At 26.3% G+C, this 22,531-nt stretch overlaps 2 protein-coding genes across 6 annotated transcripts in view; both read right to left on the reverse strand.

The window, feature by feature from the left end:
* Window positions 1-5,815, reverse strand: part of LOC101235387 (nucleolar protein 14) — a 66,353-nt gene extending 60,538 nt beyond the window's left edge. For all 4 annotated transcript variants that reach the window (XM_065795975.1, XM_065795973.1, XM_065795974.1 and 1 more), the window contains exons 1-7: window positions 5,439-5,815; window positions 5,279-5,320; window positions 4,974-5,066; window positions 1,588-1,729; window positions 1,424-1,482; window positions 215-283; window positions 46-138 (exon numbers count right to left, since the gene is read on the reverse strand). In XM_065795975.1, coding sequence (XP_065652047.1) covers window positions 46-138; window positions 215-283; window positions 1,424-1,482; window positions 1,588-1,729; window positions 4,974-5,066; window positions 5,279-5,320; window positions 5,439-5,621 — 681 coding nt within the window. In that variant the 5' untranslated portion in view covers window positions 5,622-5,815. The remainder of the gene's footprint in view (window positions 1-45; window positions 139-214; window positions 284-1,423; window positions 1,483-1,587; window positions 1,730-4,973; window positions 5,067-5,278; window positions 5,321-5,438) is intronic.
* Window positions 5,816-6,326: 511 nt separating this feature from the next.
* The window catches only part of LOC124818087 (uncharacterized), a 40,896-nt gene continuing 24,691 nt past the window's right edge, over window positions 6,327-22,531 (reverse strand). For both annotated transcript variants that reach the window (XM_065795977.1, XM_065795976.1), the window contains 3 exons: window positions 18,027-18,192; window positions 13,708-13,818; window positions 6,327-6,593 (listed from right to left, as the gene is read on the reverse strand). In XM_065795977.1, coding sequence (XP_065652049.1) covers window positions 6,353-6,593; window positions 13,708-13,818; window positions 18,027-18,192 — 518 coding nt within the window. In that variant the 3' untranslated portion in view covers window positions 6,327-6,352. The remainder of the gene's footprint in view (window positions 6,594-13,707; window positions 13,819-18,026; window positions 18,193-22,531) is intronic.

A 22,531-nucleotide genomic window follows, 5' to 3' on the forward strand; every position in this document is an offset into this window, starting at 1 on the left:
TATATATATATATATATATATATATATATATATAAAATTGCATACCCGTTGGATTAGTAAAGATTGAATATCTTTATACTGTGAATCAAGTTTTTGTGTTAGTTCAAATGTTTGTTCTTGTGTTTTTTGACGCTCAAACTAAAGAAAAAATAGAAAAAAATATAACTAAATTAAAAATGAATATTGCCTGATGTGATCATTTTTCTAAAACTACCTTTTTTTTTTTGGAATTAGCAACAATTTCATCCATAATTTGTTGACGAGTCAATTTTTTTCCATCATTCTAAAATAAACAAAAAAATTCAAACTGCGATACTACTTTAACATCAAGATGTCAACACCAAAGTTTTAACATCAAAATGTCAACACCAAAGTTTTAACATCAAAATGTCAACACCAAAGTTTTAACAAATTTGATTTTAATATATTTCAATTTTATAAATTTAATTCCAAATAAATGTATTTCAAATTTTTTAATTTGATTCTAGACAAGGATAAATAAATTTCAATTTTTCAAAATTGATTCTAAGCAAGGACAAATATATTTTTAAATTCGATTTTAAGCAAGAATAAATATTTCATAACTAAAATTTTTTTTAATCATTAGTTTGCAAAACTCTATTAAACCAAACTATTAGAAATAAAATTAAAGTGTTTATATCACTCAAATGCAAGGAAAGAACTATTTAAGTTTTATTAAAACAATAAGAATTTGTTATTTTAAAAAAAATTCATTAATTGCCAACTAATTAACCAACTTAAAAATTGTAAACTTTCATGTTAAAAATGTCATGTTCAACCTTTCAAAAAATACTTTCCAGCCACACAGAAAGCCAAGTGACCACCCACTATATATCAACATAATTTCTAATCACCCTTAAACCATTATAAAATCTATGCCAACGATGACATCTAACAATATTAGCAATATTTCATCTAGAAAGAAAGTTTTGGATAGAGAAACAACATTTTACAACAACAGTTTTAGCAGCAAGTGAGTATAGTGAAAAGTAATTATAATAAACAAAATATAAATAAAAAAATATTATCTCATGTTTCCAATATAATCATTCCAATGTGTGGCAAACTTCACAATGTCCTCTGCAAGGTGTCTTAGTAATTTCAATTTTTTAAATAATTATTAATAAATTTAATTAAATTTTTTGTAATTTAAACATTAAAACATCACCAACAAACAAAAAAAAAGTAATATGAAGATCAAGGACTAGATTAATCACCTAATTTAAATCAGTGTCCGCTTCAAAAGAAATATAAATTCTCAAATATGTTTGAAATATATTTATTATATATCATCTTGTTTGTAATAAAACATTGCAATAACAAGGCTAATTGAGGCAGTCCTTTATTAAATTTATATTTATTAATAAACAATTTATTAAAGCAAAGAAAAATAATGAAATACCTTATGACTTTGTTCATGAGGTGATTTACTTGTAAGAAACCCACCAAAATGCTCATGTACTAAAAAACTCATTACTTGTTATATGTCATAAATATTATATTATTATCTTTATATTAAAATTTTATATAATGCAACAAAAAAAAAAAAAATAATTTATAACAAACCATTTTCATCTTCATTTTCATCAAACAGTTTTAATCCTGCATCATCAAAAGTCTCAATGTCAGCAAGTCTCTGACCATAATGGGTTAAGTCTTCTTCATCATCATCATCCAGATTGTAAAGACTTGACTTTTCATGGTGGCGCTGTAAAATGTAAGTATTTAAAATAAATTTATTCAAAGCAAATAATAATATAAACTTATATAAGTAATATAAACTTTTTATGTTACTTATATTACTATACTGTTTAATTGTTTACAACACATATTTATATTACTTATATTACTTAGCTTTAAACATATTATAACCAATACTTCCTGTGAATGTACTTCATGTTGTTTATGAGTGAAAGTATAATGAACAAGATGAAAAAGCAATACATTTCATGTATCAAGACTTAATATAGATAAGAGCAAAAAAGTATTTAGTGAAAGCATAATGTAAGATATAAGAGACCTACAAGGAAAACCTAGTGTGCCTGCCAAAGACATTGCATAAAAAAATATTGCAAGAAAATTCTTTTATTTAGCAGAATTTCAATGATTTTGATCTTGTGCAGTTCAAGGAGTTGCAGTTGCAAGTTATGCTGAGTTGACAATATTTTACACGTATTATAGTAAAAAATATTTTCTACTAATGCTCAATATTCAACTATGTATGAAATTTCCTTCTTAAAAAATTTATTAAACTAATTATTTTTGTAGTTCCAGGTGCATACATAAAAGAAAAGAGCACAACGAAATATGCTTTCCAACTTGGGAGCGGTTAATTTGGCAGCAACTGATTGGCCACTTGTGCAATTTCTACTTGGGTTACTACCTATAATACTACTTCCTGTCAAAGTATCATTTGTTATCTGAGTAAATGGCACCTATTTATAGATAGTTTGTTTCAGAACCTCAAAATAATGCTAATTCACAACAGAAACACCTATCCATCTCTCCCTTTGGTTTACTGAGCATGCCAAAAAAGACCAAACCAGTGTCAAGCTATCAAGAGTGAAGCATAACAACTATGGAGGTCATTTGATTTTTCTTAATAGTTTCATTTGTAATTTGTCCTTTAATTTCACAAAAACTTTTGTTTCTTTATTTTTAGGTAAGAAATAACAAGGCTGAAAACTGCAGTTGGTTGTAACTCAATTTTTTTTTTTCAAAAACAAGGTGCTTATTGCGCCTCATTGTTACTAATTCTTGATTGTCATTTTGACTCAAGGAGAACATGAGAGATCACTAAGTGAAGTAAGCTTTTACTAAGATACTTTGGATTATGAGCATTATGATCAAGGACAGTATAACAAAAAACATGACAAGGGACTACTATGATGGGCAATAGATCAGATCTAAAAAACTCAATAAATACATAGGTTTACCCACAGCTACTGTGCTTTTCCAGAATAATAAATAAGTAGGAAAAACACTCGCTCAGCTGTGCAATAAATTTTTATATAACTAAAAGATTCTACTTCCGAGGGTTTTCTGGTGAAATAGTTTAAAAGTTCTAAAGTTGATTACTTAATTTACATAATGACGCAGGTGCTTCATGGATATTTGTGCAATATTAAAAGAACCTTAAAATAGATTTTTTCTCTGACTTTCAGCCAATGCAAATCTTTTAATTTTCTGAATAAAAAATATTTTCAGGGGTCCCTCAAGAGCCTTGAACATTTAACGAGTTCCTGATATTATCAAAAAAAAAAGTTCTTCAAAGGTGTAACATGTTGGGTCTCAAATTAATTATATGAAAATTTCAAAAATTATAGTTATTATAGTATAATATAAATATAAAAATGCAATTTTTTCAGAAATATTGTTTTTTAGGACACCATTTTTTAGGACACAAATGAAGGGTGCGTTATGTTTAAGACTTTAGAAATATAACCAATAATAAAAATAAAATTATTTTTTTTATTTTTAATTTTAAAAGAATATTGTTTTAAAGCAATTGCTAAATTTTGTTTTAATATTTTTTAAATTAAAAAAATGAAGGGATGTTTGTAAAACTAAATGGATTAAGCATATAGATGAACACTTTTCTTGAACATTGTTTATCTATTTTCTATGCTTTATGTAACATGGCTTCCCCTGAGAGTTCTGTTAACAAAGACAAACAAAATAATATAATTGTAAACAATTAGGGAAAATTTGGAGATCTAAGCATTTTTTAATATAGAGATATCATGCTTTGAATTGATAAATTATAAGAAAAAAACTTCATTCATTCTAATATTACTTATATATTACTTCTTTTTATAAAATCTTAAGTAATATTTAAACATCTTGAGGTAACAGATCCCCATAAAAATCAAAAAAAAATTTCTAAATTTTTGGAATTAAAAAACAGAGATTAGTTATTAAAAACAGTTTGTTGTAAACTAGTTTAGTTTTTTAAATAATTTATTTTTAATTCTATTAATTTTAATTCTATTTTCTTATTTTATTCATATATTTCTTCTATTAAACTTTTATTCATTTATTCTATTAAACTTGTACTTCATACTTTACATTTTGGTTCATGGAATCCTAAAAAATCAAATTTTAACTCTTTAAGTAAATTTAACTAAAAATGATTCAAACTACCTGTGAGCTGAGTCAATTATACCTTTTTCACTAGCTAATAGCCTAAGCAGTTTTTATTGGTCAATAGTGTCAAATGCAGCACTTTAATTGCTTAACAAAAAATTTAAATACATCATTGTTGTGTTTAAGTAAAAGTGTTTTTGTTAAATGATGTTTTTCATTTACATATTTATGAAGATTGTTAGTTTTAATGTGGGAATCAAGACAATATGAAAATATTCTTTCTATTGCTAAAAAATACTAAATTAGAAACTGGTCTATAATTTTTAAAACAATATCTGTAGCTGAGTCTATTTTCCTTATTATTGGAAGTAATGTTGCATTTTTTACATTGAATTTGTCATGCATTCTGCAATAAGTTAAGCCAAGTGTGACTTTATTTTTATAACATTAAAAGCAATGTCTAAAAGACTTTTGAGAAATTATAATTAAATATACTTTTAAATAAAGCTATTTGATAAAATACAATTTGATTCACAAAAATAAATTAGAGTAATTTGAAATTAAAGTAAAAAGTAATTCAAAAAAGATTAGAACTTTCACTGAGATTTTTTTATTTTATTAGATTTGCTGTGCACCTTCATAGTAATTTTTTGAACAATAACATAAACTATTTGTTTGTTTCCAGGTTATTCTTGTGACTATAAAGACTAAAGTTGTAGTAGTCTTACTATAAATTCTAAATTTGAAGTACTTGGAAGTCAGAAACAAAAATTGTGTTACATAGAGTAATAATGAGTGCAAAATAATCATGACTCATAACTAATATTTGATTTATATTCAGAAAGTAACAAAAAAATGAAACACACTTGTTTTTCCAGGGTAAATCTTTTCAACATTTTTTCTTCTGCTGAAATAGTATCATCAAATTCACCAAAACGACGATCGATTATAACATTTGCCTATTTAATAAATTTTAAAAGTTATGAGGTTTAAAGAAATCTTTTATTTTGCTTTTATTTTAAAAAAAAAATGATCCATAATCAGATAGACAAATAACAGAGAGTAAAAAATTATCACATAAAATAACAGAGAGTAAAAAATTATCACATAAAATAACAGAGAATAAAAAATTAATACAAATAACAGAGAGTAAAAACAAAACTAAAAGTACCTTATTTCTTTGCTTATATTCTTTAAGTAACGTTTTTTTTCTCTAAAAAAACAGAGACCAAAAAAAGAGCTATTAGAAAAGGATAAATAATATAAAATTTAATAATTAATTATGGCTCATGACATATTTAAAGATTATCTAAACAAAATGATAAAATCACCTTTTCATTTGCTTTTGATCGTGATAATCCAGGTAATCCTTTATCTGTCTTTATTTTTTTTCCAACAACATCATGTTTTAGCTTGCTGACATGAATTTCAAACGGATTTCGTTTTATGACTGGTAAAGAAGATCGTTTTTTTTTTCTACTATTCTCCACTGCAAAGCATTTGTTTTTTGCCATATTTTTTTTTCCTACTCTTCAGTTTATAAAATGTTTATGATTGTTATTAATTATAAAAACGTATTTTGTTATTGATGCTGCTACAACATTTTATAAACAGCAAAATGGAAAAGCATACATAAACATATTATATAGCAGAACATCAAGCAACCAGTTTTCTTAAACATTTTACTTGTATATAAATAGCGCTATTAAGTTAGCATAAAAAAGTGGTTTCTGAAGCATTTTACTTGTAAATAAACAGCGCTATTAAATCAGCATAAGAATGAAATATATAAGTTTTTAATATGTTTATAAATAGCTCTAACAAGCCAGTATTAGCTGTTTCTACAATAATACAAAATAGGAATTAAATAGTTCTCATTCTTCAAAAAAAGCATAAACAATTTAGTAACATAAGCAGAAAGAGAAAATGACAAAAGTAATAGAAACAAAAATAACAGTAAGAATAAATAAAAACCATTCAGTTAAAACATTCTTGTTTTTTTCCTTTGTGTTTTTTAAAGAAAAAAAGTCTTTCTTAATCTTTTTTGTTTTTTATCATTGTCATAATGTTGTGTATTATGCTTTTTATCATATCAATAATGTTGTGTATTATGCTTTTTATCATATTAATAATGTTGTGTATTATGTTTTTTTTTAATCAATGTTTTAATAAATCATTATTATAGTTAAATAACCCTGATAAAAAAAAAAAAGAACAAATTTTCTTCTAAAATTTAAAATTAACTTTAACGCCTGCGATTAAAAAATAAATAATTTATAATAATTGGATTAATTATTGTCAATGTTAGAAGTAAGTATTTCCAAACATTAGAAAGACGATTTTGATATTCCAATTCATTTTCAAGAATTCCTAATCTCCGTTGCATGCTTGCGTAATACTGCTGCATTGTTTGCATATCTTCAAATGAATTTCCATAATAGTCTTCTTGTCCAGCTATCATAACTGACCGTTTTGGAGATACAATACTAAAAATATTATGAAAAGATACAGTTTTTATTACGCTTTGATAAAAGAAAAAAAAATTATTATTATTGGCATAAATTACAGACCTAAAATTTATTAGTAATAGAATTTTATGCTTACTAATGTAGTTACATATTATTGAACTTTAACAACATAGTAGCGTAAACTAATATATTTTACAACCTATTGTACATAGTATTGGTAAAATATAGTTACTAATCCATATAGTTTAATAAAATAGTTATATTTTATATATATATATATATATATATATATATATATATATATATATATATATATATATATATATATATATATATATATATATATATATATATATATATATATATAGCAAATGACGAATCTAAAAGTATCTAATGGAGTTATGCAACTTCCTGGTTGCAAAATACTGCAGTTATTACATGATTAATTACAATAACTCCCAACTTCCTGTGAAATAATTTTTCTATCATTTGAACTTTTTGATGTTAAGACATTCTTCCTGATGAACCTAGTGATGGAGAACATGCTGTTAAAGACAACTAAAAATTAGATAATTGTTTTTACTTATTTATTATTTCTCTGTTCTTTAAGAACATTGAGTACTCTATTTGTAGAATACACTAACATAATTTTATATATATATATATATATATATATATATATATATATATATATATATATATATATATATGTATATATATATATGTATATATAAGTAAGTTTAATTTTGCTGTGAGCATATATTCAACAAGAGTGCTCGATGAATGATATCAGAGCTATATAATTGATTTTTTGACAAGATTGAATAAAAATAACTAAATGATTTTTACAAATAAAAGTTTCATGCGTTTAGCAATCATCAGGTTAAAAATACATTGTTTTTTTCGTTAAAAAATATACACAATAAACATTGTGGCGTTCAAAACTGTATTAAGCTTAAACTGAATTAAGAACTGTATTAAGCTTAAACCAATGGAAAAATACCACTGATGCAATCAAATGGTTTGAAAATATACTAGATAAACAAAATTGCGTTTTTATTCAATTTGACATTGTCGATCTTTACCCCACTATTACATCAGAAATACTAAGTAATGCAATACTGTTCGCAAAAAAACACACAAGTATTAGCGAAGAGAACATCAGAGTCATTAAATATTGCAGAAAGTCCTTGCTATTTTTTAAAAACGAAACATGGAAGAAAAACTTAACACACGACTGCTTTGATGTCACAATGGGTTGTTTTGACGGTGCAGAAGTTTGTGAACTGGTGGGCCTATATATATTAGACTCACTATCTAAAATAATAAATAAAGAAGACGTTGGACTATATCGTGATGGTCTGATGGTACTTCGTAAAAAAACTAGATCACAAATTGAAAGAATACGAAAAAACATAATTAGAGTAATAAAAATGATCGGTTTTAAAATAGAGATCCAAAAAAACCTACCCGCAGTCAACTTCTTAGATGTATCCTTTAACTTAGAAAAAAGCTCCTACCTTTCAAAAAACTAAATGAATATCTACGTTACATCCACTCTGATTCCAATCACCCGCCGCAAATAATAAAGCAAATCCCCGTCTCTATCAACAACAGATTATCACAAAATTCCTCTAATGAAAAAACATTTAATTTATCTATACCAGAAAACGAAGATGAATTAAGAAGAAATGGCTTCACTCATTTTAATTTAAAGCATAACCCCCAAAAAAGAGAAAAAAAGACAAGAAAAAGAAATATAATATGGTTTAACCTTTGTACAGTAAAAGCATTTCTACCAATGAAGTTCTTAACTTAATCAACAAACACTTTCCAACATCCCACCCCCTAAGTAAATTATTCAATCGAAACACCATTAATATCGAAAGTATAATAAAAAGCCACAACAAGAAAATTAGTTTAGAAAAACCAAAAGAATACCCACCCTGCAATTACATAAAGAAAGAAAACTGCCCTATAATAGGAAAATGTAGAGCCTCTAATGTTATTTATAAATGTATAGTATCCTAACACCCCAAAAAAAATATATATTGGCCTAGCAGAAGGTGAATGGAAGAAAAGATGGGCTAACCACAAACACTCATTCACAAATAAAAAGATGAAAAATTCAACCACCCTTTCAAAGTATATATGGCAGATTAAAGAAAACTTAAAAATAACACCAAAATTAACTTGGTCAATAATTAAACAAGTCCCCGCCTACAGCAACATAAAAAAAAAATGCTTGCTTTGCCTTCATGAAAAAGTTTGCATAATAAAGCACTTGGATATAATTTTTTTTTTTTTATTTAATAATTTTTCCGTACAAAGGTACGGAAAAATTATTAAATAAAAAAAAAAAACTTATATCCAAGTGCCGTCATGAAAACAAGTTCTTGCTTGACAACCATGAGCCCAAAGATTAAAAAACCAAACCACGCTCGCAAATAGTTATAGTTTTATGTTTTTGAACGCCACAATGTTTATTGAGTATATTTTTTAATGAAAAAAACAATGTATTTTTTACCTGATGATTGCTAAACGCATGAAACTTTTAGTAGTAAAAATCATGTAGTTATTTTTATTCAATCTCGTCAAAAAATCAATTATATATATATATAGTTTAACAGATTAGAGTTGCTGAATAATATTGGTATTTAAGACTTAAAATCTACAAAATTTACTTGTTTAACAATATAGTTAAATAATATCAACAAATTTTTACTGTTTAACTCGTCTTGCGTTGTTTTTTTTGTAGACTTAATTTTTTATTTGTTTTATTTGCATTTGTGTGTGTTTGTATCCATCTGCTTTTTATATGTATATATTTTTTTGTAATTCAACTCCCCAAAGCCGAGAAGGCCACTACAGATGAGAAGGCTACTTGTGGTTATAACTCTCTCTCAATTCTTTAACTCCGAAGCATGAACCTTAATTAACAAGGCCGCTACGCGGAGAAACAAGTTGAGCGCGGTACTACCAGGGACGTGGTGGGAATTGAACTTGGAACCTCTCGCTTGTTAGTATACATATTATATATATATATATATATATATATATATATATATATATATATATATATATAAACAAACATACACATGTTGTTTATATATATATAAAAACAAACATTATGAGCCATAATAGTTGCTCCTCTAAACAGCTTTTTACAAGAGCTTTAGGTTTTGTAAGAGCTATTTGTTTATTCATTAAATAAATTGCTTATTAAATACAAAATTTGATTTTATACTTGTTATAATTTATATAATTATATAATTATATTAAAATATATAATTATATAAATAAATTATATAATGCTGAACTTAATAGTTCAGCATAATTATATAACTTTAATATTGAATAATGAAGTAAATGCTTCTTTGCACTTTTTAATAAGAAAATGTAAGAAATTTTTATTTAAATATACAAATATGTAACTTACATTGATTTAATATTTTGTAAAATATTGTAAAATTTGTATTATATAACAATTCTATTTATTTAATATTATATACAACATAGTTGAGTATGTTTAACTATCAGCTAAAATTTATTCTAGCATTCATTTAAACTACCAGGGGCGTGGTGGGAATCGAACTTAGAATCTCTCGCTTATGAAGTGAGCACTCTACCACTACACCACTACCGCATATATATGTGTGTATATGTGCATATATATATATATATAAATATATATATATATATATATATATACATATATATATATATATGCACATATACATATATATATATATATATATATATATATATATATATATATATATATATATATATATATATACATATATATATATATATATATATATATATATATATAAACGAACATTATGAGCCATGAGAGTCGCTCCTACACTAACACGTACAAGTACACTAACACGTTTGGTTTTGAAACAATCAAACATGTTATACGAAAAAACAGGTACTAATACCTGAACCACTGATGAATTTCAGTCTGCCAATGGTTACTAATACTTACCCTGCTTAAAATGTGCAGGGGGTGTAGTGGCCCCAGAGACCATGTGGGATTCCTAAATGGTCCTTTCACTTTTTATTTAAATATTGACCTTTTACCAATTTTTACATTTTCTACATTCTGAAGAAAATCCACAAAATTTTTATATCATGCACAAACTAAATTGTTTAATTAATTGTTTGATTTAAAGTGTTCAACTTTGAGTGCAATTAGTATTTTGTATAATAATTGTTACAACATTGGCTTAAAACCAAAGAAATATTTAAAGAATTATTATGATATTTTTCTGAATACACAGTAATAGTGATAATTGTATTAAGTTTAAATTTATTTAAGAAAAGTGTTGTGATGTTAATTTTTTAAGTTAGTTTTGAATAAATATGAATTCATCTTTTGAATGCCCCTGGCTGGAGAGTGATATTTCCATTTTTAATTTTGAAGTATTACAAACCTCAATTTATTGGTGTGTATTGATGATTTATTTGAATAAGATCAGTTTTTGTCACATGGTCTTTCTAGAGCCCCCTGAAATATGGCCTGAAACTGTATTAAAGTTAATTTGATTATATTATATTCATAAATTTAAAAAGTAGATAAATGTTTTGACTAAATTATACTTTAAAAGTTATTAGTTTATGTAGGAAGGCAAATAGAAACAATCTAGGCTATATATGTCAATCATTGATTCATTTATTTACATGACTTACAACTTGATTCTTGAACTTATTATAACTAAACAATTTTGTTTTGAATTTCAACACACAAAAGTGTTTTCTTTTTTGATTTGTGTTTGTATTAAAAATCTGAAATTCCATTCTATTCTCATGATATAATATGTTTATTAAAGTATATAAAATATATATTTTATTTAGGATAAACTAACATAAATGAACTTAAAAACATAAATTAACTTTTTTAATAAACTTTTTTAGCATAAGTTAAATAGTTATAAATAAAAAAATGTTTAGCTTAGTTTTTCAGTTATTTGCTCCATCACATTTGGGGTATTTATTTTTCATCAACTTTGATTTATTGACATGTATGCAGGCTTAAATCATGGGTAATTATGAGTTATTTCAAAGTATATTTTTGATTTTTCAAAAATATTATTTGAACACCTTGCACTAACAGCCATTTTTTTTACAAATTTTGAAATTCTTACTGAAGACCTGATTGTGCTACAGACATGTATATAACATAATTTATAGCTTATCATGTCTATATGTGAAAAAATCAAGTTCCTATCTCTATTGGATAACTTTGCGCAAAATACTTTAAAGTTTTGGCAAAAAAATCGTGCTAAATCAATTAATTGCTAAAAAGGTGAAGGTTTTTCAAACAAGACAAACTCTTTTTTAGCCTAATCCAGTTTTAGATTTCCTTTCGAAATTGTAGGCTTTGGATCTAGGGTTTTAGGCTTTGGATCTAGGGCAACAGTTACTTTTTATCTCATCTTTAAAGCAATTAGGTAAAGACTCATCTCTGTTGGGGAAGGCAAAGATAAATAATAAAGGGTCTAAGTACTGTACTTTCCACATCTGCGAAAGATGATTGCTGCTTGGTAAATTTTCTCCAAGTGGATTATTTACCAAGTGCTAAAAAAGTTTAAAAGCATTTAAATTATTGTTAAAATAATACTAAAATATATTTAAAATAATATATTTAAAATAATACACAATAAATAAAAATACTTTTTTAATTTTTGAAATAACCTGGATTGCTGAAGTATCTAGTTTTTCAGCAGCCAAAAACTTAGGATCATGAAAGACTGAGATAAAGTTTATAAATCTCTTTATGATCCTCTCCTAGTTCATATTTAAAAGCTCCTTAGTTTAATTGTCAAAAAAGCAAGACCTTAGAGTAATGCTCTTAGCCATAAACCCCACATGAAGAACTGTATTAGGTTTGTGAATATGGGTAGGTTTTCCTTTCTAGATCCAAGAACATGAGGACTAACTTAGCTAGTTCATGATAATTAGTTTTTTTCTTTTGACTTTATAAATTGAGATTATATTTATTATTTATTTTCATAACAGATATTTAGAATAGAAATTGTTCTATCTTACATTTGAAAAAACTTTATAAAACTGACAATTGTTAAAAACTTGAGTTTTCACACTCATCCTAATTCAATAATTAAATTCATCTAAAAATGTTAAAGAATTATATATGATACATATGACATCTGTATGCAATACAAATAACATATGCTAAATGCATGGTTTTCCGAATCCTCATTTTTAATAAGAACTATAAGCAACTTTGTTAATAATATTGATTTTCATTCAGAAAATTGAGGATTGAGGATAACAAAAAGCAAAAGACTTTGAAATCTGCTTAATCAAGGTTGCTATCATTTTATTGTTTGATATGCTCATTCCTACAGCTGTTCTCATGGTTTACTTATTATCTTCTTTAGTAATGGTTTGTCCCTGTTTGATAGCATTGATCAGACTTTTTTTATATCACTCAACCAGAACAAAAAAAATTATAAGTTATTACATTGATTAATGTTTACTTTAAAATTATTTAACTATTTCTTACAATCCGAAAAAATATTTTCTGCAAAAATATTCAGAACAATTCAAGAAAAATTGCAACTTATGAATAAAACAAGCATTTGAAACTTGAGTACAAATGTACTTAAAGGAAAATTTTGACACTTCTTTATGACGTTAAGTATTTAGACTGTTGCCATTGGTGAGTTTTTCACTTCTACTCCACTATTATAAAAATGCAAGGTGATCAAATAGAGATAAGAACTTGATTTTTTACACAAATCACATAGACATGATTTGCTACAAAATATTTTATATACATAATTTATATAGCACAACCAGGCCGCCAGGTATTTTATAACCAGTAAGAATTTTTTTTAAGTTTGCAAAAAATGGCATCTGTTGGGGCACGGAGTAAAACCCTTCTTTTTCAAAAAAAAAAAAAATACTATGAAATAACTTACATTTACCCATCTTTTAAGTCTGTATAAATGTCAATAAAATAAAAAGATCCCTAAGCTGCATCTTATTGGCTGTGTGAGCTTATATTAATTTCCTGTTATTTAGTCAGCTGCATCTAATTGGCTGTGTGGGCTTTTAACAGTCAAACATAAAAATAAGATTATAAAAACAATTTCTTAACCTTGAGTAGTCATCCTCAGGATCAAACTTATCTTGAGTTGATTGAAATAGTGAACTCTCACTGTCATTTACATCTGCACCATCACCCTCCTGGTGCCAATTAGGCGAATTTCTATAAAGATGAAATAAAAATAAAAAACTAAAAGTTATGACAAAAAAAGGAAAACAAGAAAATAAAAAAATTTTTTTGTTCTAATTATTGAAAGAAATTAAAAAACTTTAGAAAAAACTTTTTTTTTGAAAAAGTGTTTAAATTATAAAACCAATTATAATAACTTTTCATATCTTCTCGTTTACAAAGATACCTACATATAAACTTACATACAAAGACACCTACATATAAACCTACATACAAAGACACCTACATCTTTTCTAGGGCATAATTACATACATATATTCTTGCTATATAGCTACTATGTAGCCCACTACATAGCTTTAAAATAGCCCAAAATATAGGTACTACATAGCCTGCAGGCTAACCGCCCACTACATAGCTATGATAAAACATGCTACTACATAACTTGTTATATAGCTACTAAATAGCGCGCTCATTGCTACTACATAGCCAGCTACATAGCTACCACATAGCCTGTGTCCCAAAACATAGCTACTACATAAGTATGTAACCTCTACATACTTATGCAGTAGCTATAAAAAAAAAACTCGCTACATGTCTACCAATACAAAATGTAAATACAACATATTTTAATAAACTTTTTACAAAATACTTGACGCTAGTGTTATTGATGTAATAACATGTAAGTTCTAAATGTATTAAATAATGTAAGTTCCAAAAGTTATCAAAATTAAAGTCAAAATACTTAATTTTAGCTTAATTTTCAAGGCAAAAGTTATTTGCGTTAATTTAATTGATAGGATAGCCTGCGCAATCCCGAGGAAAAATTAGTCCAAATTTTAACTTGGCTGTAATTATAATTTAATTTTTATAGGATGTAACTGCTACATAGCCTGCTATATGGCTTTTAAATAGCCCAATATATAGGTACTATATAGCCTGCAGGGTACTCGCTCACTACATAGCTTTTATACAAATGCTACAACATAACCTGTTATATAGCTACTACATAGCCCACTCATATTCATAGCCACTAACCACTAAGCCACTACTACATAGCCCACTTAGCAACAGCCCTGACTACTACATAGCCCACTAAGCAACAATACTAAGCAACAGCTTACTAAGCAACAGCCTTTAAGCAACAGCCTTTAAGCAACAGCCTTTAAGCAACAGCCCACTACTACATAGCCCACTAAGCAAAAACACTAACCACTAAGCCACTACTACATAGCCTACTTATAATCACTAAATATTACATAGCTACTACTTAAGCATGTAGCCTGCCTATATTACCTATATAAAAAATATAATCATACAATATATGTGTCAAACAAATTTAAATAAAATATATTATGCTAATTTTAGTGATGTAAGAGTAAAAATTGCGAAACCAAAAGAAAAAATTTTAATAAAAAATAATAATTTTTAATGAACTAAATTACCTGATTTTTGCGATTTTTAATCAATTCTAAAGTTGTATACGTTAAGTTGACGTCATAAGTTGTCAAATAAATTGCAATAGCATTTTTTTAAATATTTGAAACATTTTTTTTTTAAATTAAAGCGACCATATATCTTTATTAAACTATTTTTTTTTAATTTTTTTTTTTGCTAAGATCACTTTTACATTGATTATACAAATAATAACAAAGTTCATTTTTTAGTTCTTTTTATGTAACATAGTTTTTGAGTTTACCTCGAAAAATGAAAATGTTCACAGACTTTTATATAATATATATAGAAATTTAGATATACAAAAAGTTATAAAAATTCATTGGAATTAAATATGGTTTAATATACAGATGAGATATATGATAATATATCTCGCCAATGTAATATAGGAAAGATATATGCATACAAACCAAAATATTTTTTGTTGGTATTCAGCCGATTAATTTATAAATATTTTTTTAATTGTCGTTTTAAATATATAAAAATTTTAAGCAAGTTTTGAAATACACTACACTAATATTTTTTTTATATATTAAAATATTAAATATTTAAAATAAATACTTTTAAATAAAATCAAAATATAAAATATTTTAGTATGGTGTATTGCAAAGTTCATCACATAGTTTTACAATTAAATCTAATATTTGTTTTGATGTTACTTAGGAATGTTCAAGTTATTTAAATTACTATTATAGATAGTACAGATTTTTTTAACGATTTAAAAAACTTTTTTACATTAAAATCATTTTTTACATCAAAATCATTTAAATTAACTGCTATATATCCTAAATTATAAAAAATATCTTCCTGTTAGGAAAATAACATTTATAGTTTCAATTTTTAAAAACTCTAGAGGTCATTCGAACTTTCGCAAAACCAGTCTTCTTACTATTAGCAAAGTCATTGCTTTAATTAACAAACTTCTTATCTGAGCTAATAACTTATTCTTTGACAATTAATAGGGATTTTAATCTTCTTTTTCTACTGCTGACTTTTTAACTCTAATAACAGAAAAGTTCTATAGTGCATTAGATGATAGCAGTAAGGCAAGGGCTATTGCTCTTGATATATCAAGTTTTCAATAAATTCAGCCATGTTGGCCTTTCCATAAGCTCATAAAACTCAGTTCATTGCTAATAATTATCACAAAGTTGTTAATACTCCTATATTGATGAATAGCATCACTCTTACTGAGACATCTACTTCACATTTTCTCTGATTATCTTTCATAAATGACTTCTTAAGCTTATAAATGCTTCATAAGTTTCATAAATGCTTCATAAGCTTCATAAATGACTTCTTAAGCTAACATCTGATTAAATTGCCTCATTTTATCATGCTCGCCATTTTATAACTTCTGAATTTATTCTTTACTCTATAAATCTCTTATTTATCTTTGTATAGAATACTGTTGTCATATTTAGGCGACTTTTTATAATAAAGCATTTTCCTTTTAAAATCAAATTGAAAATGTTGCTGGAGCTAGCTGCCACTTATATAGTGGTTCCTTACAGTCTTGTTGGGAGTGAATTTATTTAAAATATATATATATATAAGTATATTATCAGATATAAACGCATTAGTATTTTATCAAAGATAAACAAATTAAATTAATGACACAATAAAACAAAAGACAGTAGGGGAGACCGGGGAGACTTTTGATTCTAACTGGGCTTATTTTTAAAAATTTTCGTTTTTTCAAAGTAAATATTTCTATGATTATTATAATATTTTTTATGAGAAGTTGTTTATTTGATTAAGCAGTTTCTGGTCTGCCACATAAGATGATAAGTAATCTTCACCTGCAAATGCAGTTTTATCGAAAAGCCAAATACCAGTGCATCTAAATTCATTTATATTTGTAGGATTAGCAGCTCTATCCCAAGCTTGGAGACAAATTTGAGATATCATAAATGCTAACAGTTTGACAAGGGTGGGATAACATCCATTAACCCAGGCCACTATCGTTAAAATGCTTAAATGGCCCAAATACAGTTCTGTTAACCAAAACCAAGCCCTGCAAAGCCTGGAATACCTTGCATTATTTTCTTTTTATCAAAGCGGTGACGGAAAAATCCAAACAGGTGGTAAGGCATGATTAGCCACACTTATGATCCCTTTTTTTTTCCGAGTTATGAGAATGTACACTTGGTTTTTCTCTTATAGTTTCTGGTCATCTTTTGATTTGTGATAAAAATAGCAATAAAACTTAAAACTTGTTAAAAGCCTTTAACTCTCTTTTGTTTATTCTAGTAACTACTACTCTTGGGTTTAGTGCTACTAGCGGTACAGCTTTTACATACATTCACTTGAGAATTCCTTCATGCAAAATTAATCTACAAGGGAATTATGGTGTGGGTAATGATTGTGCAAATAGAAATTTACAAAACTTTAATAATGGGTTCTAAAAAAAATTGCACAAACACTGGCAGAGTTTATAACTAGGATCTGAACGATTCGCTTGGAAATAAAAATTTTACATCAAAGAACCAAAAAATTGTTTATTCACTCTAAAATCTGTTTTTTAACATAAAACTGTCACCTGACTATTTTAAAGCTAAGAGGGTATGTCTACCTACATATTGACCATAGACATCATTGTCCTAATGTTAACAGGGTAGGAGATTTAAAAGTGTCCATTCTTCCCTCATGTCTGAAGTCTTCCTAGTCTCGCTTATAACTAACAGAAAATAGTAGTTATTAAAAAAATTTTTGTTTCCTTAAAACTTTTTTTTATGGACTGGTTCCTGGAATGGTAAGTAAAAACAATGATTATAAATTAAGCTAACCGCTTATATATTCCTGAGCTATGGTCTATAGTTAAAACAGATGGGGGAGAATGCATTCCTGCCATAACTTCATCTGGATTAATAATTGGTGGTTCATCAAATGTAATAGTATACTTTGATCTTGCTTCATCTTCGTTATCATTTCCATCATAACCAGCAGATAAAACTAAAACAAAAAAATATATTGTAATATGGCCTGAAATAAATTTGTACAGAAAATATATAAAATTTACTTAAAAAAGCAAAACTGTTCACTCAAGACTCATTTTCTTGTGAAAAACAATAAATGATTATTTATTTAAAATACATTTTAAATATTTTTAAAATCTATATATTTACTTAATGAAAGTGGTGAAGTGTGAGTTCTCCACATCATCCTCTATATTTTTTTAAGAAAAAAAACTAATATATCAATATTGAAACAAAAAAAAAGCTCAGTATTTTCAAAAACTCATTTTTTAAATCATGGTACAATAGAGCAGACTTGTGTTACAGCCAATGGCCCAGACGCTCTAAATAATGTCCCTTACCCAGAGTACAAAAACATTTATTGAGCATCACGTAACAAACTTAACTAAAGAGAGTTTAAAGAATGTAGAAATCTTGTTTAGAGCAAGTCTGCTCTAAGTCTAAGTCTCTAGTCTGGGATATAATCACAATTAAGTAGCCTCCTCATGTGTAGTGGCCTTCTTGGTCTTGGGAAGGTCAATTAACATAAAAAAATAATAATAAAAAAAAAGTCTTCTCTCGTCACCAGGGTATGGCTCTTTTTGTAAAGCATTTTACAATTGCCACTTTTTCTTTAACAGAAACCTCATCACTAAATAATGGATGCTGCTAAATGGAAGTGCTGCTAAAAGGAAGTGCTGCTAAATGGAAGTGCTGCTAAATGGAAGTGCTGCTAAATGGAAGAGCTGCTAAACAGAAGTGCTAGATCTGCACTTAAATGTCATAAGTGGAGTTGCATTTTTTTTCCCTTTATTTTAACGTGAGAATATTTCTGTCATTATGAAAATATTTCTTAATTTCTTTTAAATAAACAAGATCTTTTTTTTTTCATTTTTGTTGTCAGAAAAGCTAAAAATCAGAAAAATTCATATATTGTGTTTATGAAGAAACAAATTTTTCTTAAAACCCCAATTTCTTTATTGCTGACATATTAGTGGTGATAAAAATTAATTATTTTTAAAAAGAATATACCTTTATTCATTAGCTGTAAATTGCACAATGGTAAACTACAGGAAAGCAAATAGATGATACATCATCATTATTTTTCAAAAAGAGAAGAGCTTGTATTACAAATTCTTTAAAATCATCAAGAGTGAACAAGAATCAACTTCACTTCACATTAAAAATTCAATTTTTGATCCTTAATACCAAATATGCACTTCGATTTTTGTTCAATTTTTCGATTTCACACTTTCGATTTCAATTCAATTTTTGATCCTTAATACCAAATATGCACTTCGATTTTTGGTCTTTTTGATATAGAAAATGCATCAAACATTAGTGTAGATTTCAAGAATGTACTGTCGGCAGGCAAATAAAAAGTCTTTGTTTTATTGACTTTTCTATAACAGTGATTGCCTCATTATTACTTCCTGTATTACTATTAATTGTGTCAAGTGAAAACTTCAAGTGAAACCAAGTGTAAAAATCTTTTTCTACTGTTTCTGCAAGAGTTTTGTAGAATGTAGTTCTATCTCCTATTAGCTTTGTTTGTATTAATTCATTAATATTAGGTTTTACATCAATACCTATTCCAGATATGGATGGCGTTTTAATCATCATTGCTTGTTAAGGTGTTGCTTTAGTTTAGCCTAAAGCTGCATTGAAATGTTAAAATTTTGAACATTGATGATACTTAAAATGTTGTGAACATCTAGGATATTTGTCTTTGAATTGATCACTATTAGAATCACCATCTAAAATCTGAATTGTAATGATTTAATGATTCTGAAGATAAAAATATTGTTACTTGCACCTTACTTTCCGTTTTTTATTGAAAAATTCTCTTCAATAAAAAACAGAAAAGTAAATAATAAAAAAAATGGTGAATAATAGGGAAAGTTAACTCTTTTTGCAAGGTACTTGTGAATTACATTCACTGGTGTTCGATGACTTCTTGCCACTTTTAAAGTGATTTTTTTTTGCAAATTATTGCATATTAATTAGCCAATCAGAAACAATTGGTTATTTAGAAATTCAACACATTGTAATTACAAAATTTTAATAAAAGAAAATGAGAAGACAAAACTGTATAGTGTGCTACACTTAACTAAAAAAAGAAAAGATTTTTTCCTCCTGTGATGCACCTCATTGCGAAATTGCCTTACACTGCACCGGAGAAAGCTGGTTAATATTTTTCTTATCTTGTCAAATTCTTTTTGCTGAAGTATTTACTCTCAGGTACATAATGCAATGGAGGGGAAGTTTATTAACATTTTGAAAATACAGCCACCCTGAGCGTATTAAAATTCATTAAATTCCTTTGTTTATTTAACTTCACTTTTTGTCAAAGATAACTGCTGATAAAAATAAAAACTTAGTGTAATCAGCCTTTAAAATGCCAAATTTAAACTAACTGATCAAAATAAAAACTTTCATTGTAATCAGCTTTTAAAAATTCGCTAACACTAAACAAGAATTCAAACAATTTTTTTTAAAGTTATTTTAAGTTTGTATTGAAAACTGAGGAACTTGTAATGCTGATGTTATACATTTTTTAGTTGTTTGTCCGCATTTCGATCCCAGAATCTTTAGTTTTAATTTATTCAATATTTGCACGACAAAAGCAAAATGGTACCCTATTTATTGAACATATTGAAAAATTTAAACTAAAGAATAACTGGCAACAAAGAGATGATGTCTGTTGGGTACTATTGTTGTATTTAACTGTAGTAATCAATGCCCCATAAGAAAATCAAGGTGAATATATATAATGTTGAAATGAATGTTATGTAACTGAATATTGCTATACAAATAAACTTTAATTTTTTTGATTATTATATTTTTTAGTTTCTTGAGTTTTTTTTTTTTTTCAAATTGATTATTTTTGTTTTAGTTTATTTGTCTTGGATATATATGAAATTCATCTTTTACAAGCACAACCTTTGTTGGCATCAATACCTGGTGAGCATTTCACCTTTGTCAGTGGCAAAATTCCAGATGACTGTTTCACTAAACAATTAGCCATTTATGGGTTATTCAAGCACAATGAGAAGATCAGTGAGCATTTTATTGATAATTTATAAACTAGTAAATTGGTTGGAACAACACTTAGCAGAGTAAACATAATGTAAGTGCTGATTAAAATCTTTCTTAACAATGAAGTTCCGATAGCCAACTGTCATTTTTACTGAATGGACATCAACAATATGCATTCCCACTCTCTTTTGAAACATACTATTACCAGGTCAACCTGGATTGGATGTGGAATTCACATACTTTTAATTTTTATAACCATAAACTTTCATTCTTAAACCATAAACTTTCCCTTTTGTTCAAATATTTGCTTGGAGACTTTTCTGTAATAAACAATGCTGATGTGATATTAATTTAGAAGTTTTTTGAAAGTTTTTGATTATCAGTCACTAGCTTGCAGTTTTCTCCAAGAAATTGCAGATATTTACAAAGAACAGGCTGTAACACAAGTCTGCTCTATTGTAACAAGATGGACAGCCCACTATAAAGCTTACAATGCCATCTATAATGGTTATCAACAACTATAAGATTTAGTAAATCTTTAAAGAAGTGAACTAGAAACCATGGGCTTATTTGCTGCACTTGTCTCAAAAGAATCTTTGGCAACATTTTCAGCTATCTCTCCCATAAATATAAAATTACAGAAAAGTCACAACATTTTGTGCCTGTGATGTGAATCAATAATTAACTTTAAAGTAGTTATTTAGTTTTGTTTTTTTTATTTCATTTACATTTATATTATAGGGTTTTCTTTTGTTATCTATTTTATCGTTATTAAAATAAAATTTTATATAATCAAATCTTTTAATTACTATTTCCTTTTAAAACAGATACAATATATATTTATAAATGAACACAATTTCTTCGCATTTATTTTATTTAATTATTTATCTTCATTATAATTAAAGAATATATAGTATTAAAACTATTGTTTGTGCTAATGTGTTTTTAAAATATATGTGGCTATGAAAACATCCTTTTAAGTTTCAGTTTAAACAATATATTGACGCAAAAGACATGTCTTTTGCGTCAATATACTGTTTAAACAGCAATATCGTTGACTTTTTTTTTTTTTTAGGCAACTAAACTATCTATTAAAATAAAAATATCTATAATGTTTTTATTACTTATTATTTATTACTTAAAAATTATTTATTCTATAATATTATTATTTATAAAAATTATTATTCTATAATATTATTATTTATAAAAATTATGATTTTATAATATTATTTTTTATAAAAATTATTATTCTATAATATTATTATTTATAAAATTTATGATTCTATAATATTATTATT

Source organism: Hydra vulgaris, chromosome 04 (genome assembly GCF_038396675.1).
Source record: "Hydra vulgaris chromosome 04, alternate assembly HydraT2T_AEP".
NCBI classification, from domain to species: Eukaryota; Metazoa; Cnidaria; class Hydrozoa; order Anthoathecata; family Hydridae; genus Hydra; species Hydra vulgaris.